Source organism: Hyperolius riggenbachi, chromosome 6, assembly GCF_040937935.1.
Source record: "Hyperolius riggenbachi isolate aHypRig1 chromosome 6, aHypRig1.pri, whole genome shotgun sequence".
Lineage (NCBI taxonomy): Eukaryota > Metazoa > Chordata > Amphibia > Anura > Hyperoliidae > Hyperolius > Hyperolius riggenbachi.
Genome location: NC_090651.1, coordinates 335,766,471 through 335,777,015, shown reverse-complemented (window position 1 = coordinate 335,777,015; position 10,545 = coordinate 335,766,471). Strand labels below are relative to the sequence as shown.

General features: G+C 46.3%; 1 protein-coding gene across 1 annotated transcript; it reads left to right on the top strand.

Annotated features, from left to right (window-relative positions):
• Window positions 1-6,238: 6,238 nt before the first annotated feature.
• Window positions 6,239-7,585, top strand: LOC137522220 (zinc finger CCHC domain-containing protein 3-like). The gene has a single exon (XM_068242251.1). The coding sequence runs from the start codon at window positions 6,239-6,241 to the stop codon at window positions 7,583-7,585; it is 1,347 nt and encodes a 448-aa protein (XP_068098352.1).
• The last annotated feature ends 2,960 nt before the right edge of the window (window positions 7,586-10,545 follow it).

Here is a 10,545-nt window from a genome sequence, read left to right as displayed (position 1 = left end):
AGCTGAGAGTATGGAGACATCCTCCTCGAAAGGGGAAGGAAGCTCAGTTTAGGAAAGGGTAAGCAATCTTTTAATTTATCTTGATGGAGGTTCCCCCCCCTTTAAGACTAGCAACCATTAATGTTGCTAGCATGAGATCGGTAAGTGCTCGTAGGGAAGCCATATTTTTTCTCGGTCAAATTGATGCCGACATTTTATTTTTGCAAGAGACCAGGCTTCAAACATTGTCTGACATCTGCGAGGTCAAGAGGGATTGGCACTTTGGTCCCTCTTATTGGTCTCTTGCGGCTGAGCCTTACACTGGGGTGGCGGTCCTTTTTAAGACCGATATGGTAACTTTCCGGCGGGTAAGTGAAATTGAGATGGGGCGATGTTTGGTTATGGACGTCTCTGTGAGGGGGCAGGACTTGAGGCTAATTAATATCTATGGTCCTCAGTCTGAGAGGGAAAGGAAGCGCCTCTTCACAGAGATCAAGCCATTCCTGTTTACAGCCCAGGAAGTAGTCTTTGGTGGTGATTTCAATACCGTAGTTAGGCTCAAGGACAGGAGAGGTGCCAAGACTCGCCTGGGCTATGATAGTAATTTTTTGAATAGTATGGTTAGGGATGCTGGTCTGGTGGATGTGCATATAAAGCACACCCCAGATGACACGGGTTTCACTTACTTCTGTGGAGAGCGTAAGAGTAGGATAGATAGGTTTTTTGTTAAGGAGAGCTCTGCTACCTCATCTCCAGAGGTGCGGGTGGTGGAGTTCTCCGACCACTGTATTCTGTCTATGGTGTTGAATGTTTCAGATGTTCCTCCTATGGGAAGGGGTATCTGGAGGTTAAATTCGTTGTTATTGAAAGAAGAAAGTATAAGACAATCTTTCAGGGATTTTTTTCAGGCACAGGTTACTTTGCTGGACTGTTGTGACAGTAGGTCTGAGTGGTGGGAGATGGTTAAAAAGCGGGCAGCAAGTCTTTTCAAGAACCTAGCAAGAAAGAGAGCTTTTGGTAAATATGTTACCTACCAGCGCCTGAGGCGGAAACTTGAAATTGCTGTCTTGGGGGATGGGGATCCCATAGAGATCAAAAGGATCAAGGACTTGTTGCACAAGAGTTTGTATGATCGGCATGCTTCTTTGCTTCTGGAAAGGGATTATGGTAAGAATCACTCGCCAGACCCTTATCAGAATTGTAAACAGAGTATAGCAGTTAAGATCATTTATGGTCTCAAGGATAGTACAGGATCTTTGGTGAAGTCCAGAGCAGGGATCCTGGAAATCGTGAGATCCTTTTATGCTGAACTGTTGGGCGACAGGGTCCTTGATGAGACAGTGATGGAATCTTTCTTGTGTGATATTCCAGGACTGGAGAATTTAGATGTTCCTCTTGCGTTTTTGACGGAAAGAATTTCTGATGAAGAAGTGGTAAAAGCCATAGAACAGTTGGCTATCAAAAAAACTCCGGGCCCAGATGGCTTGACGGCCGAGTTTTATAAGGCTTTCAAGGACATTTTGGCCCCAGAATTGGCAGAGGTCTACAATCGCAGTCTTGCAGAGGATGAGCTTCCTCCCTCTATGAGAGAATCAGCAGTTATTCTTTTATCAAAGGGTAAAGATTCTTCAATGATTGAGAATTGGCGGCCCATCAGCCTTCTCAACGTTGACCGAAAGATACTGGCTAAAATAATTTTTTGGCGCTTAAGTCAGGTGGCAAATGAGGTGCTTTCTCGCCAGCAGCATTGTTCTGTCCAGGGTAGGAGTACTTTTTCAGCCGTATTAACGGTCCGGGAGATTCTGGAGAGATGCAGGGCTGCTGGTTGGGGAAAATACTTACTGGCGTTGGATCAGGCAAAGGCTTTTGATCGTGTCAATCATGAGTATCTGTGGGTACTCCTTAGTAAGTATGGTCTGCCGGGGAGGTTTATTGATTGGTTGAAAGCTTTATACAGAGGTGCTGAGAGTTTCCCGCTTGTCAATGGTTGGGTTGGACAGACCTTTGAGGTTAGATCCGGGGTGCGCCAGGGGTGTCCTTTGAGTCCTCTACTATATGCTTTTGCCATTGATCCTTTCATAAGAAGGATTGAGGGTGGAGCTTTGTGTGGGGTGCCGTCGGGCATAGCTGGTGTGCCTCCTCTCAAAGTAGTAGCTTATGCTGATGATGTGACTGTGGTAATCTCTGGGCAGGAAGAGGCGGAGGGTGTTTGTGCAGAGGTTGCCCGTTACTCATTGGCATCAGGCTCCAAGATCAACCAGGACAAGTGTGAGGCTTTCTGGATGGGTAAGGAAAATGAGAACTTCATGCTTCCGGTCTCTTTTCCGGCACCAAAAGAGAAAATTAAAATACTTGGCATAGAATTTGGCTTAGGTGATTATGGTCACCAAAATTGGGAAGGCAGACTGAAATGTGCCGAGGCTAAGGTGATCCGCTGGAAAGGTTGGCGATTGTCTTTCGGAGAAAGGATTGACATAATCAAAACTTATTTGATTCCAATTATGTTATATGTCAGTTTTGACTGTATTTTGCCAGTATCTCTTCACACAAGAATCTACAGCTTGTTTTTCCAGATGCTTTGGGGAAATAAGATGAACCACGTTAAGAGGAATATCACCTATCGATCAAGGCAGAAGGGTGGCTTAGGAATGGTCAACCCAGTGGTTTTCTTTTCTCTGTTATTTATTAAAAACAACTTTGGTAGAATGTATGCGGAGGAACTGCCTGGATGGATGGGTATTTTCCAGTCCTGGTTTAAACCATTTCTTAGGCGTTGGGAAGATGGTGGTTTGGTGAAAAGACTGAGAGCCAGTGCTGATTATCTTCCGGCCTATGTTGCACCTTGTCTGAAGTTGATTCGGCAATGGGAACTGACAAGGGAGGATATTATCTCGATCCCTAGGAAAGTCCTGGTGGAGAGAGTGGTTGAAACCTTTTTTCAGGACCCATTGGCCCTGAGAGATTGCCCAGGCCCAATTATGGAGGAGGGTTTGCGCTTGCTATGTTCTCCTAGGATTCCTAACAAATTCAGGGATTTGGCTTGGCTTTCCTTTCATGGCAGACTCTTTGTTAGGGGAAATTTGAAGTTCATAGGGGATCGGGATCGTGGTTGTCCTCATGAGGAGTGTGGTGGTGTAGAGGAGACCATGGACCATTTCCTGTTGAACTGTTCCTTTAAGAAAGAGGTATACAAACAGGTGGGTAGGGCTCTGGGTATTCCTTTTCTTGAGCGGCTTAGTTATGCGGAGTGGACATATGGGGCATTCAATAACCGGGGGTCATTTAATTTGGACACTTTATTTCTAGTTAGCTTAGTGATTCGGTATTACACTTGGAATGCACGGTGTCAAATTGCGATTCATCAAAAAGTCCTCCCTGTCCCGGTGGTGGTGCATGGCATTATTGGTGAGGTTGGGAAGATTCGGGGTCTTGAGGAGAGGAGGTTGAGTCGGGAGGAGTGGCGTCTGTTTTGGCAGAATGTCAGGCCTCCTTGATTTGGCTAAATCTTCTCGTGGTGAGCTTTTCTATTTCTTTTTCACTTAGTTAGGAACTCAAATTGTGGAATGGCTTGCAAACATAGGAGGAGTGAGATTGCTTAGTCTTTCTTTCTGATATATGTAAATAGTGTATATTGCAGATAAAGAGTTATGATATAAAAACTTAATGGCGGAGAATTAAGTTATTTGATTCTTGAGTTTTTTCCTTTTTCTTTCAGGGAAATGGACTTGATATAGACTGAATTGAGGCAAAAGGCCTATTGTTATGGTTTGTTATTGTATTTACTTGGTTCTTTTTATATTTTTGTATAAAATAAGTAGTGGTATTCTTTAATAAAGAATTACTATGCATTGCCTGCTGTCAGTGCCACACGTCACTCCACCTCCTCCTGATGCTGCTATTGTATTTATCCTGCTGCTGTCAGTGGTCCCACCGTCAGGGTCCACACTCTGCATTGCCTCAGGGCCGGTTCTAGGTGAAATGGGGCCCTGGGGCAGAAAAAAATGGGGGGCCCCCTAGATGACACTTGCTAACAAGCTGGCTGGGTAGCAAATGGGAATCCTCCCTCCCTCCCTGAGTCCCCCCCTTACACATACAAATTAAAAAAAAAAGAATTTAGTGGCAGTCCTGGCATCAGGATCTCCCCCACCACATTGATGAAGCTGTCGGGTGGCAAATGGGATTCCCCCTCCCTCCCCGAGTCCCCCCCTTACACCTACTACTTAACCCCCCCGCACACATCCACACGTTTTAATATATTGATTTGCCTGACTGACTTACCATTATTAAATACGAGTCAGTCAGGCTCCGGACAGGCTCACCGCACGCTGATGCTGCCAGCCAGTGATGACGTCACGTCACGACGGTCACGTGACGACGTCCTCTCCTCTTTCCTCGCAGGCATGGACGTCCACGCACTGACGTCCATTCCTGCGTGATGTGCATCCAGGAGGTGGAGCCGGCAGCGCTGAGTCATGGATGAAGAGTGGACGGCTCGGGCTCAGAACGCCGGGTGGTATCCATGGTGACCCGACGCTGGAACCGGCGGTAGCGGTATGTATCTCTTCCTCCCGAGCTCTGGCTCAAATTGTTTGTATAACTCGCGGTCTCCGCACCGCACCCCGGCACCTGACCCACACACCCACCCTGGAGTGAGCACCGGCAGCCCAGGACACAGGCAGCAGCAGCAGGCTGCACAGATTTTTTTATGTTTGCTGCCAGCGGGGGCCAGGGGCCCCCCAGGCGGCCGGGGCCCTGGGGCAGCTGCCTTCCCTGCCTTAATTGTAGCGCCGGCCCTGCATTGCCTGCTGCCAGTGCCACACGTCACTCCTCCCCCTCCTGCTGCTGTTGTATTTATCCTGCCGCTGTCAGTGGTCCCACCGCCAGGGTCCACACTATGCATTGCCTGCTGCCAGTGCCACACGTCACTCCACCTCCTCCTGCTGTTGCTGTTGTATTTATCCTGCTGCTGTCAGTGGTCCCACCGCCAGGGTCCACACTATGCATTGCCCCGCCCCTTGGAGGTCAGTGTGAGTGTGGCTGTGGTGGAGAGAGGAGCTCTCCGGCTGAGCTCCTGTGTTTCTAGCAGTTGGAGCAACCTGTGGACATTTTTCATCTGAGGACTGGGTCCCTGTCAAGGCGGTGAGTGAGAGAAGGGGAGAAGGACTTTCAGTGTGTGGTTTTAGGCTCCCCTGGGCTGAACGGCTCTGGGGGGGCTGGGCCAGGAAGAAACATCCCTGTCCTCCATAATGGAGGCTCATTGTGCTGGGGGCAGTGGACTTTCAGTAGAAAAAACTGAGAATGAAGTGGTTGCATGGCAGTTGGAGGTCAAAAAGACCCAAGAAAATCTTAAAAGTTTGCAGTTTGAGTTGAAGAAGAAAGTGAATAAATATGGCCAGTCTTGGAAACCAGGGTTTTTAAAATCTAACCCACAGCTGGCCAGGCTCAAAAGTCAAATTAATGAGCAAAGTGAAGCCCTGAAGAAGTTGGAGGCAAGTGGTGGCATGTTTTCGGAGGGATTAAGGAATCAGCAGAGGTTTTCCCAGATGAGTGAAGGAGTATCCTGGAGTATGGAGAAAGGAAATAAGGAAAATGAAATGGTGCAAAATATCAATAATTTGAATTCTTACAGTGGAATGACAGTCAGCCAAAGTAGTGTGGAAATAAGTCGGATATGTTTGTGTCATCTGGAGTGAACTTTAATCAGTCTCCAAGCATGCAGAGTATGCAGTCGGTGAATGGTTATTATCCATTTCAGTATGGTCCAAGTATGCAGTTTCCTGGACATTTCCAAAACTTTTCTGGAAATCAATCAAGTGCATGTAGCAATATGAGCATAATGTCAGGTGGTAATAATTTTCAGAGTATGCAAAACTTCCCTTTTTCCCAAACCTCTCCTCTTTTTCCATTTGTTACCCAAAACATAAATACTCATGTGCAATTACCTAATGTGGTCAATTCCCTTCCCAGTTTTGTCTCCCCTATTTGTTTAAACCCTGTAAGTCCTCAAAATTTTGTGCAGCCTGTGCCTGAAAGAGTTAATGTAGTAGTTAAAAATAGTGATGGTAAATGTGAAGGAAGCAGTGGTGTTGTTTCTCCTGCAGGGGGTACTGGCAGAGATGCTGGTGTGAAATTTACTTTTCAGAGTCAATCCCCTGCAGACTTGTCCTCCTTCCGGATGGCGCTGAGTTCGGCGGCTGGCGTTACTGGGCAAAGCTCTGCAATGCTAGGTCATGGTATGCAGAGCTTGCCCTCTTCCAAAATGGCGTCGGGTACTGTTTTCGGCGTGGGGGCGGCTACCGGAAGTGACGGAAACGTCATTTCCGGTCTGGCGGCGGAAAAGAAAGGAACAGATGCGGCGATTTTCCCTAAAGGGGGAAGCGAACGGGGAGAAGCTGGCGCGGCGGTTTCGGTGGCAGAAGGGACAGATAAGCCGAGTATACCTGGAGGAGCAATGGGCGAGATTCAGAATGTGCCTGTGAAGAGGGCAGCAGCAAGGAGTGTCACAAGTGGCAGGATTGACCAGGTAAAAAATGTCTTAAGCGGAAATCAAGGGGGGAAAAGAAGAGGGAATATGAAAGAAGAGAATCTTGGTGGTGCAGAGGGAAAAAGGAGGTTGGTGGGGAGGTCAGGAGGAAATGATAAAAGGGAACAGATGAATGTGGAAGGTGGTGGGAGAGATATTCCAACAAGTAATCTGTATCAGAGTGCAGTAAAAGATGTTGTTAAACAAAGTGGTGGAAAATCATATGCACAGATGGTCAAACAGGGGAATGGTAATGCTAAAACTCCCGTGTTGCAAGATGAAGCTGGTCAGTCCTCTAGAAACAGGAGGAATTTAGTTAGAATAAGTTATGGTGGTGAAGAGGGGGTCACGTATACAAGAAAGACCTTTATTCAGTTGTTGATGAAGATGGGGTTCAGGGTGGTGGATTTTTATGCCATTTTAACTCCCGAAACCCCCCCTTCTTATTTCGATGTCAGCTTTTTGTCCCCGACGGGTCTGGACACTTTCTGGGAGAAGTACGAAAGTACATGGAAAAGTAGTGAGGAGTGGAAAGGTTTGTTCCCCCAGACTGTGTCCAGACAGTCATTGGACAAAAAGGTGACGATCGTGGTCCCGAATGAGTCCATCCCTGTGCATGACCTTATGGTATGGATTAAAAATTATGGAGTACATTTAAATGCTCCAAAGAAGGTGATGGATGAGTTCAGGATCTGGGAGGGTGGCTGGGAGTTGATGGTAAGACTGAATAAAGTGGGAAATGTGGTCAAGCACATTCCCACATCAGTTTTCATAGGCAGAGATCGGGTGGCGGTTTTCTACCAGGGGCAGCCTCGTGTTTGTCACAAGTGCAACTCGAGAAGTCATTATAGTATTTCCTGTCCAGAACAGAAATGTTCCCGGTGCCATGAGTTGGGGCACTTGGCAAAAGATTGCAAGCTAATCAGGTGTAGCATTTGTCTCAAATTGGGGCATCCATATTCCCAGTGCCCTGAGTCATGGTCCAATATGGAGGAGGAAATACATAAAGAGATGGAAAAAATCATGGTGGAAGAGGGTATAGAGGCTGCTTCTGGTGGAGGATCGCCACAGTCAGAATCCTGAAGCCCCAATCGGTTGTTCCTCAATTTTTATCAGTACTGAAAACATTGCCTCCGCCATCTCCTCCTCCGTCCTTGACGGTTATAGCTAAAGGACAGGATAAAGTATCAGAAGGGGTTGCTGTCTTTAAGATAACAGACTCCGAAGGGGAGAAAAGTATCTTTTCGATTCCTAGTGGAGACATTTCTTCTAAGGAGAAGGAAATGTCCAGAGGAGCAAGCGGAAAGGAAAATAGAGAGGAGGAAGATTTGGTGGGAAAAAAGATTTAGAGGGTACAAAAGTGGAAGAAGGAGGGTTCATAGAAGTGAAAAAGAGAAATAAACAGGGTACTGAAACAAGGGTTAAAAAGGTGGAGGAACCTAAACCGTTAAAAGATGTGAAATCCACAAAACTGAAGGAAAAGAGGAAGGAGGTGGCGGAGAAAAAGGCAGCAGAAAAATTAGAGAAATGGGAAAAGAAAGAGAATCCTATGTTACAAAATAAGTATGATGTGTTGAGTGATGCATCAGATAATGTAAATAGTGATGTGGAAAATTATCTTTTTGATGATGATAAAGAGAATTCTGTGGATATGGATGTATCTTCCTCAAGGGAGGAAGAAAGTGCGGTTTAGGAAGAGTTAGGCAATCTCCTTTTTCATTTATCCTGATGGAGGTTCCCCCCCTTTGAAACTAGCAACCATTAATGTTGCTAGTATGAGATCTGTAAGTGCTCGTAAGGAAGCCATATTTTTTCTCGGTCAGTTTGATGCCGACATTTTATTTTTGCAAGAGACCAGGCTTCAAACGTTGTCTGACATCCGTGAGGTCAAGAGGGATTGGCACTTTGGTCCCTCTTATTGGTCTCTTGCGGCTGAGCCTTATACTGGGGTGGCGGTCCTTTTTAAGACCGATATGGTAACTTTCCGGCGGGTAAGTGAAATTGAGATGGGGCGATGTTTGGTCATGGACGTCTCTGTGAGGGGGCAGGACTTGAGGCTAATTAATATCTATGGTCCTCAGTCTGAGAAGGAGAGGAAGCGCCTCTTCACAGAGATCAAGCCATTTCTGTTTACAGCCCAGGAAGTAGTCTTTGGCGGTGATTTTAATACCGTAGTCAGGCTTAAGGACAGGAGAGGTGCCAAGACTCGCCTGGGCTATGATAGTAATTTTTTGAATAGTATGGTTAAGGATGCTGGTCTGGTGGATGTGCATATAAAGCACACCCCAGATGACACGGGTTTCACTTATTTCTGTGGAGAGCGTAGGAGTAGTATAGATAGGTTTTTTGTTAAGGAGAGCTCTGCTACCTCATCTCCTGGGGTGCGGGTGGTGGAGTTCTCTGACCACAGTATTCTGTCTATGGTGTTGAATGTTTCAGATGTTCCTCCTAAGGGAAGGGGTATCTGGAGATTAAATTCATTGCTATTGAAAGAAGAAAGTACAAGACAATCTTTCAGGGATTTTTTTCAGGCACAGGTTACTTTGCTGGACTGTTGTGACAGTAGGTCTGAGTGGTGGGAGATGGTTAAAAAGCGAGCAGCAGGTCTTTTCAAGAACCTAGCAAGAAAGAGAGGTTTTAGTAAATATGTTGCCTACCAGCGCCTGAGGCGGAAACTTGAAATTGCTGTCTTGGGGGATGGTGATCCTATAGAGATCGAAAGGATCAAGGACTTGTTACACAAAAGTTTGTATGATCGGCATGCTTCTTTGCTTCTGGAAAGAGATTATGGTAAAAATCACTCACCAGATCCGTATCAGAATTGTAAACAGAGTGTAGCAGTTAAGATCATTTACGGTCTCAAGGATAGTACGAGGTCTCTGGTGCAGTCCAGAGCAGGGATCCTGGAAATCGTGAGGTCCTTTTATGCCGAACTATTGGGTAGCAAGCCCCTTGATGAGACAGTGATGGAATCTTTCTTGTGTGATATTCCAGGACTGGAAAATTTAGATGTCCCTCTTGCGGTTTTGACGGAAAGAATTTCTGCTGAAGAGGTGGTGAAAGCCATAGAGCAGCTGGCTATCAAAAAAACTCCAGGGCCAGATAGCTTGACAGCCGAATTGTATAAGGTTTTCAAGGACATTCTGGCTCCTGAATTGGCAGAGGTTTACAATCGCAGTCTTGCAGAGGATGAGCTTCCTCCCTCTATGAGAGAGTCAGCAGTTATTCTTTTATCAAAGTGTAAGGATTCTTCAATGATTGAGAATTGGCGGCCCATCAGCCTTCTCAATGTTGATCGAAAGATTCTGGCTAAAATAATTTTTTGGCGTTTAAGTCAGGTGGCAAATGAAGTGCTTTCTCGCCAGCAGCATTGTTCTGTCCAGGGTAGAAGTACATTTTCAGCCGTATTAACGGTCCGGGAGATTCTGGAGAGATGCAGGGCTGCTGGTTGGGGAAAATACTTACTGGCGTTGGATCAAGCAAAAGCTTCTGATCGTGTCAATCATGAGTATCTGTGGGTACTCCTTAGTAAGTATGGTCTGCCGGGGAGGTTTATTGATTTGCTGAAAGTTTTATATAGAGGTGCTGAAAGTTTCCCGCTTGTCAATGGTTGGGTTGGACAGACCTTTGAGGTTAGATCTGGGGTGCGTCAGGGGTGTCCTTTGAGTCCCTTGCTATATGCCTTTGCCATTGATCCTTTTATAAGAAGGATTGATGGTGGAGCTTTGTGTGGGGTGCCTTCGGGCATAGCTGGTGTGCCTCCTCTCATGGTAGTAGCTTATGCTGATGATGTGACTGTGGTAATCTCTGGGCAGGAGGAGGTGGAAGGTGTTTGTGCAGAGATTGCCCGTTACTTATTGGCATCAGGCTCCAAGATCAACCAAGACAAGTGTGAGGCTTTCTGGATGGGTAAAGAAAATGAGAACTTCTTGCTTCCGGTCTCTTTTCCAGCACCAAAAGAAAGGATTAAAATACTCGGCATAGAATTCGGCCTGGGTGATTATGGTCACCGAAATTGGGAAAGCAGACTAAAATGTGCCAAG

What these genes read in the sequence shown, in the direction of transcription:
- LOC137522220 (XM_068242251.1), top strand. Translation starts at nt 6,239, where the DNA reads ATGGCGTCGGGTACTGTTTTCGGCGTGGGGGCGGCTACCGGAAGTGAC.